Below are 19,124 nucleotides of genomic sequence, written 5' to 3'. Positions count from 1 at the left end.
AGCAAAAACCAAGCCATGATGTTGAAGGAATGGTCCGTAGAGCTCAAAGACAGGATTGTGTTGAGACACAGATCTGGGGAAGGGTACCAAAAACATTCTGCAACATTGAAGGTCCCCAAGAACACAGTGGCCTCCATCATTCTTAAATGGAAGAAGTTTGAGTGGCCCAGCCAGAGCCCAGACTTGAACCCAATCAATTCTTTTGGGATAGACCTGAAAATAGCTGTGCAGCAACGCTCCCCATCCAATCTGACAGAGTTTGAGAGGATCTGCAGAGAATAATGGGAGAAACTCCCCAAATACAGTTGTGTCAAGCTTGTAGCGTCATACCAAAGAAGACTTGAGGCTTTAATCGCTGCCAAAGGTCCTTCAACAAAGTACTGAGTAAAGGGTTTGATTACTTATGTAAATGTGATATTTCAGTTATATACACTGCTCCAAAAAATAAAAGGAACACTTAAACAACACAATGTAACTCCAAGTCAATCACACTTCTGTGAAATCAAACTGTCCACTTAAGAAGCAACACTGATTGACAATAAATTTCACATGCTGTTGTGCAAATGGAATAGACAACAGGTGGAAATTATAGGCAATTAGCAAGACACCCCCAATAAAGGAGTGGTTCTGCAGGTGGTGACCACAGACCACTTCTCAGTTCCTATGCTTCCTGGCTGATGTTTTGGTCACTTTTGAATGCTGGCGGTGCTTTCACTCTAGTGGTAGCATGAGACGGAGTCTACAACCCACACAAGTGGCTCAGGTAGTGCAGCTCATCCAGGATGGCACATCAATGCGAGCTGTGGCAAGAAGGTTTGCTGTGTCTGTCAGCGTAGTGTCCAGAGCATGGAGGCGCTACCAGGAGACAGGCCAGTACATCAGGAGACGTGGAGGAGGCCGTAGGAGGGCAACAACCCAGCAGCAGGACCGCTACCTCCGCCTTTGTGCAAGGAGGAGCACTGCCAGAGCCCTGCAAAATGACCTCCAGCAGGCCACAAATGTGCATGTGTCTGCTCAAACGGTCAGAAACAGACTCCATGAGGGTGGTATGAGGGCCCGACGTCCACAGGTGGGGGTTGTGCTTACAGCCCAACACCGTGCAGGACGTTTGGCATTTGCCAGAGAACACCAAGATTGGCAAATTCGCCACTGGCGCCCTGTGCTCTTCACAGATGAAAGCAGGTTCACACTGAGCACATGAGCACATGTGACAGACGTGACAGAGTCTGGAGACGCCATGGAGAACGTTCTGCTGCCTGCAACATCCTCCAGCATGACCGGTTTGGCGGTGGGTCAGTCATGGTGTGGGGTGGCATTTCTTTGGGGGGCCGCACAGCCCTCCATGTGCTCGCCAGAGGTAGCCTGACTGCCATTAGGTACTGAGATGAGATCCTCAGACCCCTTGTGAGACCATATGCTGGTGCGGTTGGCCCTGGGTTCCTCCTAATGCAAGACAATGCTAGACCTCATGTGGCTGGAGTGTGTCAGCAGTTCCTGCAAGAGGAAGGCATTGATGCTATGGACTGGCCCGCCCGTTCCCCAGACCTGAATCCAATTGAGCACATCTGGGACATCATGTCTCGCTCCATCCACCAACGCCACGTTGCACCACAGACTGTCCAGGAGTTGGCGGATGCTTTAGTCCAGGTCTGGGAGGAGATGCCTCAGGAGACCATCCGCCACCTCATCAGGAGCATGCCCAGGCGTTGTAGGGAGGTCATACAGGCACGTGGAGGCCACACACACTACTGAGCCTCGTTTTGACTTGTTTTAAGGACATTACATCAAAGTTGGATCAGCCTGTAGTGGGGTTTTCCACTTTCATTTTGAGTGTGACTCCAAATCCAGACCTCCATGGGTTGATAAATTTGATTTCCATTGATAATTTTTGTGTGATTTTGTTGTCAGCACATTCAACTATGTAAAGAATAAAGTATTTAATAAGAATATTTCATTCATTCAGATCTAGGATGTGTTATTTTAGTGTTCCCTTAATTTTTTTGAGCAGTGTATATATTTTTTGTAAAATTTCTAAAAACCTTTTTTTTCTCTGACATTATGTGGTATTGTGTGTAGATTGATGAGAAGAAAAAAACGATTTCATCCATTTTAGAATAAGGCTGTAATGTCACAAAATCTGACTAGTTTCAGGAATCTAAACATATTTCGCGCATCAATACTTCACAGGAGCCATTTGAACATCAACTTTTTTTTAAATCAAAATGCGTTTTTTGGCAGAAATGCCTTCTGGAAAATGTGAACTTTCATGTACCTTAATAACAAACTTTTATGCCATCTGTAATTACAAGATGGCATTTAGCCACAGAAAAAGCGAGCAACTTTCCCACTAGCCATGATTGGCTGAGATCATGAGTGGGCTGGACATGCCGGGAGATGAGTTCAGATTGGTCTGCCATGTAACACGTTTCTGTCTATTTGAGCTGGTCAGTATGTGTAGATAATCCTGTCTAACGCAGCTTTAAAAAAAAAAATTATATCGGAGGTAGAACTGCATAAATGTTGCCCTCCGCTTTCTGGAGGGCCGAGTTTTGAAATCAGTGGAATTAGAGTATAATAGCTAAGAGATGGAAAAAACACCTGTCTCTGGATTACATCTTCAAACTAAGCAAGGCTAACCATGGCATCCTCGACAGGGAGAAGTGTCCATTCCATGTATACGGGTAAGAGAGTCGAGCTAGCTACATTTTCAGATATTATATGTTTCTAATTTTGACAGAAAGTCATTTTCATTTCATGTTATAGTGTACTGAATTCGGAGGGCAGAAATTATTACATGTTAAAGCATTAGACCTCTCACTAAAGGCATCAGTCATACAAAAGGTATACTTAAATCTGAACTTGTTCTCTAGCAAATTAGTAAGAATGTCTCACCCCATGTTCAAGAATGGCCTTTTTCACATTATTCAGATTTCGGTTATTTGAAAACGAAATCATCTCCAAAATTGTCACACGCTGATCTGTTTCACCTGTCTTTGTGCTTGTCTCCACCCCCCTCCAGGTGGAGGCCCATCTTCCCCATTATCCCCAGTGTATTTATACTTGTGTTCTCTGTTTGTCTGTTGCCAGTTCGTTTTGTTAGTCAAAATTACCAGTGTTTTTCCCCTTGCCCCTGTCTTCTTCTAGTTCCTGTTTTCTAGTGTTCCCGGTTTTGACCATTCTGCCTGCCCTGACCCTGAGCCTGCCTGCCGTTCTGTACCTTATGGACTCTGATCTGGGTTACTGACTCTGCTTGTCCTTGACCTGTCATTTTGCCTGCCCCCTGTTCTAGTAATAAACTTGTGTTACTTCGACACTGTCTGCATCTGGGTCTTCTCCTGAAACGTGATAAAAATATAATTATTTTTTAAACAAGTCATAGAAACTTGGTTGCAATTTCAGTTTAATCCACCAGAAAAGACAGAACAAATAATACAACAAATATTGTGGTTAAACTATATCATCTAGTTGATGATCCATTGCGTAGAGCATCTCAAATAGAACCAAGTTCTATTTTAGGGTTTGGCAACGCAGATACTGGCCGATCTGGTTTCCCTGTTAGGGTAAGTTTGGGGCCGCAGGTACCCTAGTGGTTAGAGCATTGGGCCAGTAACCGAAAGGTTGTTAGATCGAATTCCTGAGCTGACAAGGTAAAAATCTGTCGTTCTAACCCCTGAACAAGGCAGTTAACCCACTGTTCCTAGGCCGTCATTGTAAATAAGAATTTGTTCTTAACTGACTTGCCTAGTTAAATAAAGGTGATATAAAAAGTGTAGAAAGAAAAACAAAGAGCAGTGAGGATTCTGGAACTGTCACGACTTCTACCGAAGTCGGTCCCTCTCCTTGGTCGACGTCACCGATCTTCTAGCCATCACTGATCCATTTTTCATTTTCCATTGGTTTTGTCTTGTCTTCCTTCACACCTGATTCCAATCCCATCAATTACATATTGTGTATTTAACCCTCTGTTTCCCATCATGTCCTTGTCGGAGATTGTTTGTTTGTATGTTTGTGTATTATGTATTGGTGCGCGACGGGTTCTTGTACCCACTTTTATTTATTTTGTAAATTTGGTTTTGGAGTTTTGTTAAAGTCTATTAAACGACTCCATTTATACCAAGTTCGATTCTCCTGCGCCTGACTTCCCTGCCACCTACACACACGCTATTGCAGGAACATTTACTATGACTCTAAGAAGGTTGAATACATTCTCATATGATAATATGGTTGCTGTTCTGTTGCAAGAATACACCATGATCAGGGCCAGGCGTTTTTCCTGTCCTCGTGACCTGATGAATCATTGTACACATGACTGGTCGGATATGAATCCTCTAATCTCCATCCCTATGACGCCCGTTCCGTTTATTCTTTCCATTTCATTTATATTTCCCTTTTGTCATGTCCGCACTGGGACAGCTTTCCACTGGAGTCATCATTACTCCATACTGTACATGCCTGACCAGGTCGGGAATCAAAGGTTGAACAGGTCATGTCCTGTTCAAACTATATCAGGACACGATCAAGAGAACATGATGATACAGACCGCATCAAACTGCATCACCGTCACACTTGTTTTATATGATGGCTGTTTACAGTGTGTGTGAAAAACGTACCAGAAAATGATTTATGAAAGGGCAGGGAAGGGGGATCTCCTGTCAAATGTTACATCACACTGCTCTTTTGCTATACAGCGTACATACACACACAAACACACACACACACACGGCGGGACTCGGGGCGCTCGGCGGGATTCACACGTGCGCAGCACCGCATCTGAAATCACGGCCGGTTATGCCCTCGGGATGCGGGAGCTGCTTTCGCCCCATACCGACATGGCCACGAAACAGGTCCAGCGCAGATCACCAACATACACAGTGCATTTTCCACATTTACATAAGTATTCAGACTCTTTACTCAGTACTTTGTTGAAGGGCCTTTGGCAGCAATTACAGCCTCGAGTCTTCCTGGGTATGACGCTACAAGATGGATGGGGAGTGTCACTGCACAGCTATTTTCAGATCTCTCAGAGATGTTCAATCGGGACTCTGGCTGTGCCACTCAAGGACATTCAAAGACTTGTCCCGAAGCCACTCCTTCATTGTCTTTTTTTAAATGTATTTTAATTTGATATTTTTAAATATTTTTTTCTCCTTTATTACCTACCTACCACCCCTCCCCCAATTGGAGCAAACTAGTGAACAACAACTCTTAGGCGTGTATTTCCAGCTCATACTGTACATACTATATACATTTTATGGACACAGTCTATTTTACAATAGTTTTATTTTGTTTGTTTTTAACTTGTCCTCCTTCTACCCTCAACCTTTCCCATATATTTATGATGTCCATCCGATTTGATTTCTATGTCTTTCAACTGTGCTCTTTCAAAAAAGTTCCTAACCTATATATACGTTTTACGGGCACAGTATGTTTTACATTAGTTATCTTGTGGTTATTAGTTGTTATTAGTCCCAACCTTCAGCTCCATTCCTCCCATCTGTCTCTTAACACCATCTTAACACGTAAAAAAACGAAATACTGCATAGTTTCCTAGGAACGCGAAGCGAGGCGGCCATCTCTGTCGGCGCCGGAAGAAGGCGCAGCAGCGCCTCTTCAACCTCAGGAGGCTGAAGAAATTCGGCTTGTCACCAAAAGCACTCACAAACTTCTACAGATGCACAATCGAGAGCATCCGGTCGGGCTGTATCACCGCCTGGTACGGCAACTGCTCCGCCCACAACCGTAAGGCTCTCCAGAGGGTAGTGAGGTCTGCACAACGCATCACCGGGTGCAAACTACCTGCCCTCCAGGACACCTACACCACCCGATGTCACAGGAAGGCCATAAAGATCATCAAGGACAACAACCACCCAAGCCACTGCTTGTTCACCCCGCTATCATCCAGAAGGCGAGGTCAGTACAGGTGCATCAAAGCAGGGACCGAGAGACTGAAAAACAGCTTCTATCTCAAGGCCATCAGACTGTTAAACAGCCACCACTAACATTAAATGTAACATTAAAAGGAATGAATAAGAATATGTACATAAAAATATATGAATGTGCGATGGCCGAGCGGCATAGGCAAGATGCAGTAGATGGTGTAGAGTACAGTATATACATATGAGATGAGTAATGCAGGGTATTTTAACATTATATAAAGTGGCATTGTTTAAAGTGGCTAGTGATACATTTGTTACATAAATTTTTTCATTATTAAAGTGGCTAGAGATGAGTCAGTATGTTGGCAGCAGCCACTCAATGTTAGTGATGGCTGTTTAACAGTCTGATGGCCTTGAGATAGAAACTGTTTTTCAGTCTCTCGGTCCCCGCTTTGATGCACCTGTACTGACCTCGCCTTCTGGATGATAGCGGGGTGATTGTTGTCCTTGATGATCTTTTTGGCCTTCCTTTGACACCAATATTGGCCCATTCCTCCTGACAGAGCTGGTGTAACTGAGTTAGGTTTGTAGGCCTTGCTTGCACACGCTTTTTCAGTTCTGCCCACAAATATTCTATAGTATTGAAGTCAGGGCTTTGTGACGGCCACTTCAATACCTTGACTTTGTTGTCCTTAAACCATTTTGCCACAACTTTGGAAGTATGCTTGGGGTCATTGTCCATTTGGAAGACCCCTTTGCGACCAAGCTTTAACTTCTTGACTGATGTCTTGAGATGTTGCTTCAATATATCCACATAATTTTCCTCCCTCATGATGCCCTCTATTTTGTGACGTGCACCAGTCCCTCCTGCAGCAAAGCACCCCCACAAGATGATGCTGCCACCCCCGTGCTTCACGGTTGGGATGGTGTTCTTCGGCTTGCAAGCGTCCCCCTTTTTCCTCCAAACAACAATGGCCATTATGGCCAAACAGTTCTATTTTTGTTTCATCAGACCAGAGGACATTTCTCCAAAAAGTACGATCTTTGTCCCCATGTGCAGTTGCAAACCGTAGTCTGGCTTTTTATGGCGGTTTTGAAGCAGTGGATTCTTCCTTGCTGAGCGGCCTTTCAGGTTATGTTGATATAGGACTCATTTTACTGTGGATATAGACACTTTTGTACCTGTTTCCTCCAGCATCTTCACAAGGTCCTTTGCTGTTGTTCTGGGATTGATTTGGACTTTTCGCACTAAAGTACGTTCATCTCTAGGAGACAGAACGCGTCTCCTTCCTGAGCGGTATGACGGCTGCGTGGTCCCATGGTGTTTATACTTGCGTACTATTGTTTGTACAGATGAACGTGGTACCTTCAGGCATTTGGAAATTGCTCCCAAGGATGAACCAGACTTGTGGAGGTCTACAATTTATTTTCTGAGGTCTTGGCTGATTTCTTTTGATTTTCCCATGATGTCAAGCAAAGAGGCACTGAGTTTGAAGGTAGGCCTTGACATACATCAACAGGTACACCTCCAATTGACTCAAATGATGTGAATTAGCCTATCAGAAGCTTCTAAAGCCATAACATAATTTTATGGAATTGTCCAAGGTGTTTAAAGGCACAGTCAAATTAGTGTAATAAACTTCTGACCGACTGGAATTGTGATACAGTGAATTATAAGTGAAATAATCTCTGTAAACAATTGTTGGAAAGATTACTTGTGTCATGCACAAAGTAGATGTTCTGTATTATGTATTACTAGCTTGAAGTGAAAGATAAAATTGGTGCACTCCACAGATCATATGGGAACCATGGACAAGAAGTCAGTCCGTATCAGTGTGGGTGTGTGTGTGTGTGTGTGTGTGTGTGTGTGTGTGTGTGTGTGTGTGTGTGTGTGTGTGTGTGTGTGTGTGTGTGTGTGTGTGTGTGTGTGTGTGTGTGTGTGTGTGCGTGTGTGCGTGCGTGCGTGCGTGCGTGCGTGCGTGCGTGCGTGCGTGCGTGCGTGCGTGCGTGCGTGCGTGCGTGCGTGCGTGCGTCCATATATTCAGCAGCAGTTACACTACCACAACAGCCCTATTGAGTTTCAGTGTAATAATGAGTTGTGTTGGCATCATTCCTGATCCCTAGGGTATACTTGTTTATCATCAGGCTTGATTAAATAACAGACACATGAAAAGCTGTCCTGATCACTTCAAACGTCACCAGAAGGGGAAAGAAGCCAAAGGAAAATAGCCATTTTGAATAGAATAACTCAAATAATCCAACCTGCATTGTCCCAGATTTGTTTGTACTTCAGCAATCTTGTCTGACTATCATTGTTAGGCCATGTAAGACAACAACAGTCAGGAGTTAGATCAGAGGGGTAAGATCAATGCAATACAAAGAGGAGGAAATGAAAGAGAACATTTTAAATAGAAAAACACCCCAGAACTCAGTTTGTTCTTTAGCCAACTACTCTGACTGTAGTTGTTATGCCACACTCCCGATTATTACCCTAGCTATATCTGTTGTTTTTATCTGTGCCTGAAACAAAAAATGAAAAGTGTTATGGTAATAGTCATGTTAGGATTTAGATCACGTTCACACAGATCTGGAACCAGGCTACCAGAGTGTGTGTGTTCCAATGATAAAAAATGATGTTAATGTGCTAAACTAACACTTCTTAGAGGTACCGGAGGAGAGCACAGGCAATGTTTTATAGGTTTATGCACTACACTATGATTAAAAAAAACATTATTTAAAAAAAAGTTTTCAAAAGTTATCTTTTGAATTATATCATGAATAGGACTGGTGGAGTTATGTCACACATGCAGCTAACACAAATATATGGAAAAGCTGCTCTACCCAAAATTACAACCAACTAATTGCAGCATTACCACAAAAATGGAAGAGGCAAGTAGAAGGGGGAAAAAGTAAGGAACTTGTCTGTCGGCCCTGCATTAAAGATCAAAATTGGTTAAAGAAAATTGTGCTAAATATAAAAGTATACCAGTTTCATTTAAGGTACAAAGAATTGACAGCTGTGCCATATATATTGCAAAAATATTGCAGTCCAGGAATGGTTGAAGAAGTGCAACATTTACCTGGAAACCACCTATAGAAACCACAAAATAGGTGAAGTGAAATGGCAAAAGAGTTGGAGTTCTCATTCAAAGGCATGGGCAGTGTGAATACAAAGAGAACTGAGTTATTTTGCTTTTCTTTTACCCAAGAGATCACTTTAAAGAGGACTGAGATCGGTTATTTTGAAGAGGACTATATGTGAAGATAGTCACACGCAGGAGTATTTGCTTTGCACAAAGTAAAATCATTTTCCATATGTGCATTTTACTTTATTCGTTTCATCTATTGTTGAAGAAGTCAGATTGAATTCAGACTATAAATGCAACCCTTGACAATACACATTCACAGAAGGCACACATTCACAGAAGGCACACGTTCCGATTGTTCAAGCGGATTGATTGAATACTTCACAGATAAATGACAGCAACCAGAGCAGAGCACTTAAGGAGACTGAGAGAACCTACTTTACAACACATGCATTGAAACACACACACATTATCTAGCTTTATTCAATACTTGACAGAGCAAGCCTTGAGACATAGCGCACATTCTCTGTGACACTCCAAGATATGGAGACAGTAGCAAACGCACAATACCTTTTGACGACAAATACCCATTGAACACAAACACACTCGCTACCAGACAGAACTTTTCGACACAACAAGAGTCTCAACAATTGTCACACTTTGTGACTAACAAACCGTTCTAGAGACAGTAGCAACAAACTCACACCTATTGAAGACTTAGAGAGACCACAAATGCACATTAAGCACACATTGACTGACTTGCCTGGTTAAATAAAGGTTGAATAAAATGTTTAAAAAACAATCTATACCTGTACGTAGGGAGTCAGCTGTCGACGAATAAAGGCCTTTATGCGGTGAGTGAGTCCACTCAGATAAGTCCTGTAGTCTGCACAGCCACTTCTCACGCTCACACTCAAACTCACACACTCACAGCAGAGACGCAGACCAGGCTTGTGTGCCCAGTCCAAATGGGGCATGAGGGAACACACTCGGGTGTAAGGAGAGCGAGACAGAGCGAGCAACAGAAGGAGAGAGAGAGATCTGCTCCCTCCATCTGCTGGTGTAAATCAGTGAGCTGAGTCTCGCTGCCAAGAGATCACTTCACGTAAACACTGGGATGGAGGGGGGGGGGGGGGGGGGGCTGAATCTGTGAGGGGAGGGGAGAAGGGGGATAGAAGGGAAAGAGGAGGAAATAAGCGTGGATGAAAGGGTTGGAAACGGGAGAGATGCAGGGGAGAGAACTGAAAGGGGGAGAATGAGAGGAAGGGAAGGGGAAGTCGGACGTAAGATGAACAGGGGATGAAAGGGAAGGAGGGGGGATAAGTCTGAACTAACTAAGCTGTCCTGGCTTGATTTAATAAGTGATTTTCACTATCCCCTCCTCCCTCTCCTTTCTCTCTGCTCTTCTCCTCTCTCCCTCTCTTTTCTCTCTATCACGCACTTCTCTCTGATCTGCTCTTGCCCTCTCCCTCTCTTTTCTTTCTATCAAGTACTTCTCTCTGATCTGCTCAGAGAGAGAAAAAAGAGAGGGAGAGGAGAAGGGGGATAGAAGGGAAAGAGGAGGAAATAAGCGTGGATGAAAGGGTTGGAAATGGGAGAGATGTAGGGGAGAGAATTGAAAGGGAGAGAATGAGAGGAAGGGAGGGGGGAAGTGGGACGTAAGATGAACAGGGGATGAAAGGGAAGGAGGGGGGATAAGTCTGAACTAACTAAGCTGTCCTGGCTTGATTTAATAAGTGATTTTCACTATCCCCTCCTCCCTCTCCTTTCTCTCTGCTCTTCTCCTCTCTCCCTCTCTTTTCTCTCTATCACATACTTCTCTCCGATCTGCCCTTCTCCCCTCCCTCTCTTTTCTCTCTGGCCTTATCCTCTCACTCTCTTTCCTGTATATCAGTACTTCACTTTCTCCCACTCTCATCCTCTACCCCTGGCTTTATTCCCCTTCAGCACAGAAAAGAGAATCACAGGGAGATCTAGCTCAGCTATTTCTTCTAACGCCGTCCCTCCTTTAAAGGAGAAATAGGATAATAGGTATTTCTAGACTTTCTGCATTCTCTGGTTGTTGGAATGTATTTTACTGTGTAAATAACTCATTTGGAAGCGTGTTCGAGTCTCTTTTACTCCTTTCTTGGTTCAATTATCTGTGGATGATTGCACAGTTATAACCAAGTGCATGTTGAGTAAGAAAATATCCAACTTCTAAATCACTCATGATAAGTGCAATTATACTTGTACTGTTTTGCCTTTCTTTAACCAGGCAAGTCATTCAGAACATATAGTATTATTTTATGAAAAATGACCTGTTTTAGCAGATTTAGCTATCTGGCTAAATCTGGCACATTTACAGAAATGTTGATTGATGTGCTTTATCCCTGTCAAATAAATGTAATGGAAACAGTTAATGCAAAGGAAGTGAAACCGGTTGGTTCAGGGTGGAAGGTGTTTTTGGAGACTGACATATGATTCAACTGAGCTAGTTCAGGGATACAACAAAAATGTGAAACGTCCGGGGGAGTCCCAGAGGATACGTTTGCAACCCACTGAACGAACCCTGTGAAAACCAACATTGTGAAGAAGAAATGTTTCCTAAACCGCATCCTGTACAGGTCCTAAACTCAAAACGCATGGCGCACACTACATAGTGTATCTCCTTAAATTTTTACATTTACATTTTAGTAATTTAGCAGACGCTCTTATTCAGAGCGAATTACAGTAGTGAGTACATTTTAATACTTTTTTCGTACTGGTCCCCCGCACTGTTCGTACTGGTCCTTGGACCCAGATGTATCTCTTAGTAGTATTTGTTGTGTGTTAGTATGATTATTGTGGCATCAGTAGCCTCTGAAACGTTAGAAAACTGTACATCCATCTGAGGCCACACTGGTCCCCTACACTAGCATATGATTTAAACCATACGTGCAAGTACATGACTTAAAATATGTTTCCTGTATTCTCTAAGATGTAGTGTGATTATGTAGAAAAACTAAAAATGAGAAACAAACCTTCTGAGCCAGAGCTAGAGGTAGTTTTGTAAGTGTCACAAAAACGCAACATTGGGATACAAACATATATTGATGGACATGTTTTAAAGTTAGGGAAAGATTGAAATGTACTTGGGGGAGGGGTGGTCCAAGATAGGGGAGGGTTATCAAACTTTTGTTTTTGCTTTGGGGAGGGTTGTGTGGTTTTTTATTGGGCACGGGGAGGGTACTGCACACTTACTCTTCTGCTCACATTTTCTCAATAAACAATGGCTTGACTTACTTCTAATATTACCCTAATAAAGTTTAGAAACTTTTGTGAAGGTTAGGTATGGCGTGGTTATTATTAAGTGTGGAAGGACCACCAGGGGGCAGGCTGGTCCCACGGATAGTAGCCCAGCCCGGCACGTGAGTAAAGGCGATCAGAGGGAGTTAAGCACAGCTGACGGTACTAATCACCTATTTTCTTCCCCCTACAAGAGAGAGGAGGGAACCGGCAGTGGGGGAGACTGGAGGGGAAAAAAGTGATTGATTCTCCAAAGGAGAGGATTTACCTGACGAAAGGGAGAAGAAGAGGATAAACTACCTCTTGGGAATGGCAACCACGGATCCGCACCTCCTCCCGAAAGGAGCTCTCCACGAACGGATAGTTGAGGCAGTGACACACCCGTGATTTATGTCACAGTTAAAAGTTACTCACCTTGTGTTCCTTATCCCTGTAAAGAATACGATTTGTGTTATCCTTGTGAGATCATCCTTGATTGTGTTAGATTGTTTGAGAAGAAAAAAAATACATCAAGAGAGGACTTTGTTCAATGTAAGAAAACCTGCTCCTGACTCGTTTAATCGACCTTTCCGCTGCAGAGCAACCTAAAAATACTTGGTCCGCTCACATTGGTAGAGAATGCGGGCATTAGGTGGACGAGTTACCCAAGGATAAGTAAGGAAAAGGAAAATCTACCTGTAGACAAAGAGGAACCATACAAGAAAGATGGATAACTCTCTCCTACAACACTTGATCACGGCGCAGCAGACAACCGTAGAACTCATGCAACAACAGCTGAGCCGGCGAGAAGAACCGAGAGTGAAGCCGAGAGCGGCTGCTCACGCCGTCTTACCTCGCCTCTCAAAGGAGGATGATATTGAGGCTTTTATCATGCCTTTCGAAAGGACGGCCACCTTGGAAGAGTGGCCCCCAACAGAATGGGCGAGCGCGTTAGCCCCTCTTTTGACCACGATAACCCAGGAAGCCTACTATGACCTGCACCCTCGCAAAGCTGCTGACTATGGGCGACTAAAAACCAAGATTCTGTCCCGGTACCAGCTGACTGCCCGAGATAGAGCCGTTAAGTTCCATCAATGGACCTATATGGCCAACGAACCCGTGCGGGCCCAGATCTTCGCACCCATACGACTAACAAAACAGTGGCTGGAACTCAGAAAGGGAGTACGACATGTTGTAGAGACTCTCGTAGTGGACACGATTTTAAGGGAAATACCTATGGACTTAAAAAGGGTTGTGGGGCAAACAAACCCCTCGTCAGCAGACGACATAGCCCAGGCCGTGGAAACGTACCGATCTACATGGGAGTTGTTAAAAGGGGACAAGGAGGACCGGAAGGACTCTGCCAAGACCTTTCCCCGGTTAACCACGGCACGACCGAACCCGCTCCGGATGTGAAGAGAAGTCATCACCCACACAACAGGGTTGGTGCTATAAATGCCAGTCGCTGGACCATTACGCCCCACAAGGTCCCAGAAAGGACGAGTCCATGGCCACCGAGTCATCGCTGCCCGTCCCCACACATCCCTGTTCGAGAGGGCAGGATTGCCCCTGTTGGTTAGCAGAAATAGCCCCAGCCCCAGAGATTCATGTTCGAATAAAAGGACGAGACGTGGTAGCCATTCTCAACTCAGGAAGTATGGTCAAATTAGTGGAGGAGCAGATGGTGACCACAGCAACACTGCTACCAGACAAAGTAGCCGTATCCTGTATCCATGGAGACACCCACTATTACCCCACCGTGAGTCTGTCCATTCTCACCCCGAAAGGTGATGACTCGGTCAGGGCAGGGAAAGTACCCCAGCTGAAGGTGCCATTATTGATCGGGAGAGCCTGTCCCCTGTATAAGGAGCTTCGGCAGACAACTTTACGCCACGAACAAAGGGGATCAGGTCTCTCTATCACACGCCAAGGTCCGGCCCACCACAGGGGGGCAGGAAAGCAGAGAAAGAAAAAACCCAAGTCCAAGCCCGAGGTAGTAGCTCTACAAGGAAACGTAGCCTCGGCCTCTACCTCTGGAGCAGAGGAAGAAATACAGACCCAACGCCTCCGACAGCTATTCCAGGAAACCTCAGATGAAGACACCTGCGAAGGGTTGTACATGACAGAGGAAGGAAGGCGCGACCAGAGGCTACAGGATATGTTTGAAGCCCAGTCAGAGGAGGGAACATGGAAGGGATTCTCCTCGGGCACCCCCAACGGGGATGGGGAACAACCTCCACACCCTTCTACAGAGGTCGACTTGCCCCAAGAATTAAAGGGACAGTTCTCCACAGCTCAGCATAGAGACCCAGACTTACGGGACGCCATGAGGAAGGTGAAGGTGATCGACAGGAGAAATGTCGATGGGTCAGGTGAGCCCTCTCTTCCCTACTATGCAGTCAGGCATGCTCTTGTATTGGGTCGTGCAATGAAGGGGGAAAACAGGAATTACTAATGGTGCGTAGACCATACAGTACAGAGATACTGTCCTACAGCTAGCCCATTCCCATGTCCTAGGAGGACACCTGGCAAGGGACAAAATGATCGACAGAATGATGCAGAGGTTCTATTGGGCCCGTGTCACCCGAGATGTGGCCAGGTATTGTAGGACGTGTGATCAATGTCAGCGTATGGCCCCACGGCCACACCTGGGTAATCCTTTGATTCCTCTTCCCATTATAGAGAACTGCTTCGAACGCATAGCTATGGACCTCGTGGGACCCCTTCCGGGGTGGGACCCCTCGCTGGTCTACGATAGAACATGTTATCCTGATGCGGGACCGACTGTCGGTAGTCTGGCCCATAGTAAAGGAGCATATGGAGAAGGCGCAACAGACTCAAGGTCGGGCCTACGATAGTCAGCGACACCCAGGGAGTTCACCGTGAGAGAGAAAGTTATGGTACTCGTGCCCATGGCCGAATACCAATTGCTGGCACAGTGGAGGGGGCTCTACGGGGTAACAAAGAGGGTCTTACCGGTCAATTACCGCATCAAGCAACCTGACAGGAGGAAGAAGGTCCAACTCTACCATATCAATCTGCTGAACAAGTACAAGAGAGGAGGGTGTGGCTTTGATTGCAGTGGAGTACAAGGAAAAATAGGAGGCCCCGCTGCAGGTACGCCGTGGCCGAACTCTCCTGCAGGAGCAGTCGAGACAGCTAGACAAGCTGATTATGCAATTCGGCAGGGTATTCTCTCCCTTCCCAGGACAAACAGATGTCCTGTTAAACCACATCCACACCGAACCAGGCAAGAAGGTGCATATCTGGCCTTTCTGGATTCCTGAGGCACGCGAGTCATCGCTAAGAACGAGGTAAGGGAGATGCTGAGGATGAGGGTAATTGAGCCATCTACGAGTGAGTGGTCCAGTTCCGTAGTCCTGGTCCCCAAACCTGATGGTAGTATGAAGCTCTGCAACAACTTTAGGGGCGTAAACGCCATCTCTACATTCGACGCGTATCCCATGCGTTCGCCACACCGGAGGGGCTTTTTCAGTATGTGAGGATGCCCTTCAGACTGTATGGTGCTGCGGCGACTTTCCAACGCCTCATGGATGCCATTCTACTGCCCCATCAAGAGTACGCAGCAGCGTATATAGACGATGTGGTCATCCACTGCGAGGACTGGGATAGCCACTGCGGGCGGTGCTTGTGGGCTTGGAGGCTACAGGGCTGACAGTCAATCCCAAAAAATGCTGCCTGGGTCTGTCTGAAGCGCAATACCTGGGATGCACTGTGGGGAATGGAAAAATATGTCCACAGGCAGAAAAGACCAGGTCAATTCGGGACTGGCCTCGGCCCCAGACGAAGCGGGACGTCCGACCCTTCTTGGGAATAACGGGGTATTTCCGCAGTTTCATCCCTGGATATGCAACCATTGCCACCCCCTCACAAATCTCACCAAGAAAAACCTGCCAAACCGTATAGAGTGGAAGGAAGAGACGGAAGATGCCTTCCAGCCTGTGCTTTGATCCCGTCCTGCAGGCTCCCGACTTCTCCCAAGAGTTCATTGTGCAGCTAGACGCCTCAGATACAGGGCTCAGGGCCGTCCTAGCTCAGGATGAAGGTGAAGCAGAGAGGCCTATTCTCTTCATAAATAGGAAGCTCTGTGATTGGGAACAGAGATATGCTACCGTAGAGAAAGAGGCCCTAGCCATTAAGTGGGCCCTCGATTACTACCTACTCTGGCATAGGTTTGCCCTCGTTACTGACCATGCTCCCCTCACGTGGATGGCCGGTAAGAGAAACAATAACAACAGAATAGCCAGATGGTTTCTTGCATTACAACCATTCTCTTTCCATGTCATCCACAGGGCCGGAACAAGGAATGGGAATTACGGACACGCTGTCCCGACGCGACCAAGACGGCGCGTCTGGCACCCGGCCCTCCGGTCCAGTCCTGAGGGGTGAGGTATGTGGAAGGACCACCAGGGGGCAGGCTGGTCCCACGGATAGTAGCCCAGCCCGGCATGTGAGTAAAGGTGATCATAGGCAGTTAAGCACAGCTTACGCTACTAATCACCTATTTTCTTCCCCCTACAAGAGAGAGGAGGGAACCGGCAGCGGGGGAGACATTGTGTTCCTTATCCCTGTAAAGAAGAAGATTTGTGTTATCCTTGTGAGATCATCCTTGATTGTGTGGGATTGTTTGAGAAGAAAAACATTTCTCAATAAAGAACTTTGTTCAATGTAAGAAAACCTGCTCCTGACTCGTTTATTCTACCTTTCCGCTGTAGAGCAACCTAAAAATACTTGGTCCGCTCACATAAGCTTTAGCTACTACAGGCCTATGATATAAAGGCAGTGCGCCTTTATATCTATCAATCTATCAACTGCATCTGACAGTTGAACTTGAGGTGAGGAAGGCCTACCAGAGTTACTCCTATAATCTAACATTACACTGCTTATCTTTATACAAAATATTCTGATTGAAAATGTACAAATTAGCCTCCTATACGTCTACATCTGTATAACAGACGCAGTAGCCATCTGACATAAAGAAATGCATGTCGGTGTCGTAGCATGCCACTGGCATATCACTATCTCTCTGGGGTTAGGCCTAAGCTTCTCTTCCTTTTATATAGGCTATATGTATTTATTAAATCGTTAATATCATACAGTGGACACCTAAGCCTATAGGCCTATGCATGCAATAATCTGATCCATTTAGTGATCAAATCTCTGACAGCTGAACCGTGAGGTGAACAAATGTTGTTTTAAAAAAGTAGCCTAAAAACCAATACAAAAATTGGCTATAAAGTTTTGCATATGCTACACATTGAAGGAATAGTGTTTTTTAAATTTGTTATAGGCTGTTTTTAAGGATGGAAATGTGTGTCGTTTAGCCAATATTGAGAGGAAACTTCTTCAAAGGGAATTTTTCTGGATCCACATGCTCAACACACTGTCTCCTCTTGGCCTTAATGAGGATTTTGACTTGAAACCTTTTTTATATTTTCAATATGTCTAAATAGTTTTTTAAAATCCTAATTGAATATTGGTACGTCTATTACTGATCACATTCCCTGTGTATGATCATATATTTTGATACATTGAATGTTAATATTGTGAAACTATGTTAGAAATGAAAAATGTTTACCTTCTGTTTCAGGAAGTGATGTCACTGAGTACTGTCCCTATATATAGGACCTTCCACTCCCACCTGGGGCATGGATGCCTGATGAACAAGAGTCGAATATCCCTTGTTTATTGATGGCGCTGGCAGTGCCAGGTCGGATCTGAATGCATATGGATTCCCAAAAAATGTCTTAAATGTCCGGTAATTTAAAATCTTGCCTGTCATGTTGTCCAAAACCAAATTTTCCTAAAGGAAACTCTGTAATGGCATATTGTTTTAATGAAGATTTTTTGAATATTCACACTAAAATGTGTCACCAATTGGATGGAAACCTAGCTAGTGCTCTGGTCCAGTGTCACTTTGATTATGCGTGCACATCATGGTTCACCAGCAGCCCCAAACATCTAAGTAATAAGCTACCAGCCAAACAAGCTTGTAAGAATTGTACTTAAACTCACCCCTCATACTCATAGCATTTTTTCATCTCTATCTCGGTAATGTGTCTGTATCTATGTAATTGTACATGTATTTATGTAAAAAAATAAAAAATAGGGACCACAATGGAAATAAGTTCTCAACCTTATTGCGCAATCCCAGTCACTTTAAAACATTTTTTTTTTTTTTTTACTGACAAATTAAATCTATCAATCCAAACTGTGCAGCGGCCAATTGATGAATGGAAAGATACATCTTCTACAAAACACCAAATCGTTTAACGACATTCGGAGATTGTCAAGCCAAGCCTTCTGTACTGGGTAAACCTACAAGGTAGAGAGGGATGTATTTTCTGTATGTTGAGATTGATATTGTCTATTATTGTTGTGTTGAAAATGCAAACCATGATATTGAAGTGCCTGAAGTCTGTATGCTGTGTTTATTGGTTGTGTGGTGCATTGGCACAGAAACCTGTTGGTGGAAAATGTGTTGCATATATTTGATATAATTATAAATATGGCATCAAAAAACAGGTAGGGAGAGTGAGCTCCTCTGTGGTGGTCGGCGAACCCACAACCTTCTGGCCCGTAGCCCTGCGTGGCATCGACAGTGCCACAAATGCATGCCGAAGTGTCAAAGTCGATATCCGCGTTTACAAACACAGCGTCGCTACGGTTATTGTTATTTGTGATCGTAACATTATTTTGAGTTAATTCTATGAGGGGGAGGGTGTTACATTTATTTACTGTGCAAGGGGGGGACAGATAGAAATTTACTGGGGGGAGCGTCATGTGAAAATATTTCTAACATTAGGGAGGGGAGTTTTTTTTTCAATGACACCTTAAGTTGGACCAGCCCCTCCAGTACATGTTGATCTGTCCCTTAATTTTCAGCAATTCTACA

General features: G+C 44.7%; 1 protein-coding gene across 5 annotated transcripts in view; it reads right to left on the bottom strand.

Moving 5' to 3' along the window:
- The window catches only part of arhgap36 (Rho GTPase activating protein 36), an 88,469-nt gene that overhangs the window by 43,169 nt on the left and 26,176 nt on the right, over positions 1–19,124 (bottom strand). For 4 of the 5 annotated variants that reach the window (XM_071333329.1, XM_071333332.1, XM_071333333.1 and 1 more), the window contains exon 1: positions 9,772–10,050. The exons of the other annotated variant lie outside the window; for it this stretch is intronic. In XM_071333329.1, coding sequence (XP_071189430.1) covers positions 9,772–9,939 — 168 coding nt within the window. In that variant the 5' untranslated portion in view covers positions 9,940–10,050. Of the gene's footprint in view, positions 1–9,771; positions 10,051–19,124 lie in introns of those variants that run through there. 5 annotated transcript variants of the gene reach the window in all.

Source organism: Salvelinus alpinus, chromosome 11 (genome assembly GCF_045679555.1).
Source record: "Salvelinus alpinus chromosome 11, SLU_Salpinus.1, whole genome shotgun sequence".
Taxonomy (NCBI): Eukaryota; Metazoa; Chordata; class Actinopteri; order Salmoniformes; family Salmonidae; genus Salvelinus; species Salvelinus alpinus.
This window is presented reverse-complemented; position numbering and strand designations above follow the sequence as displayed.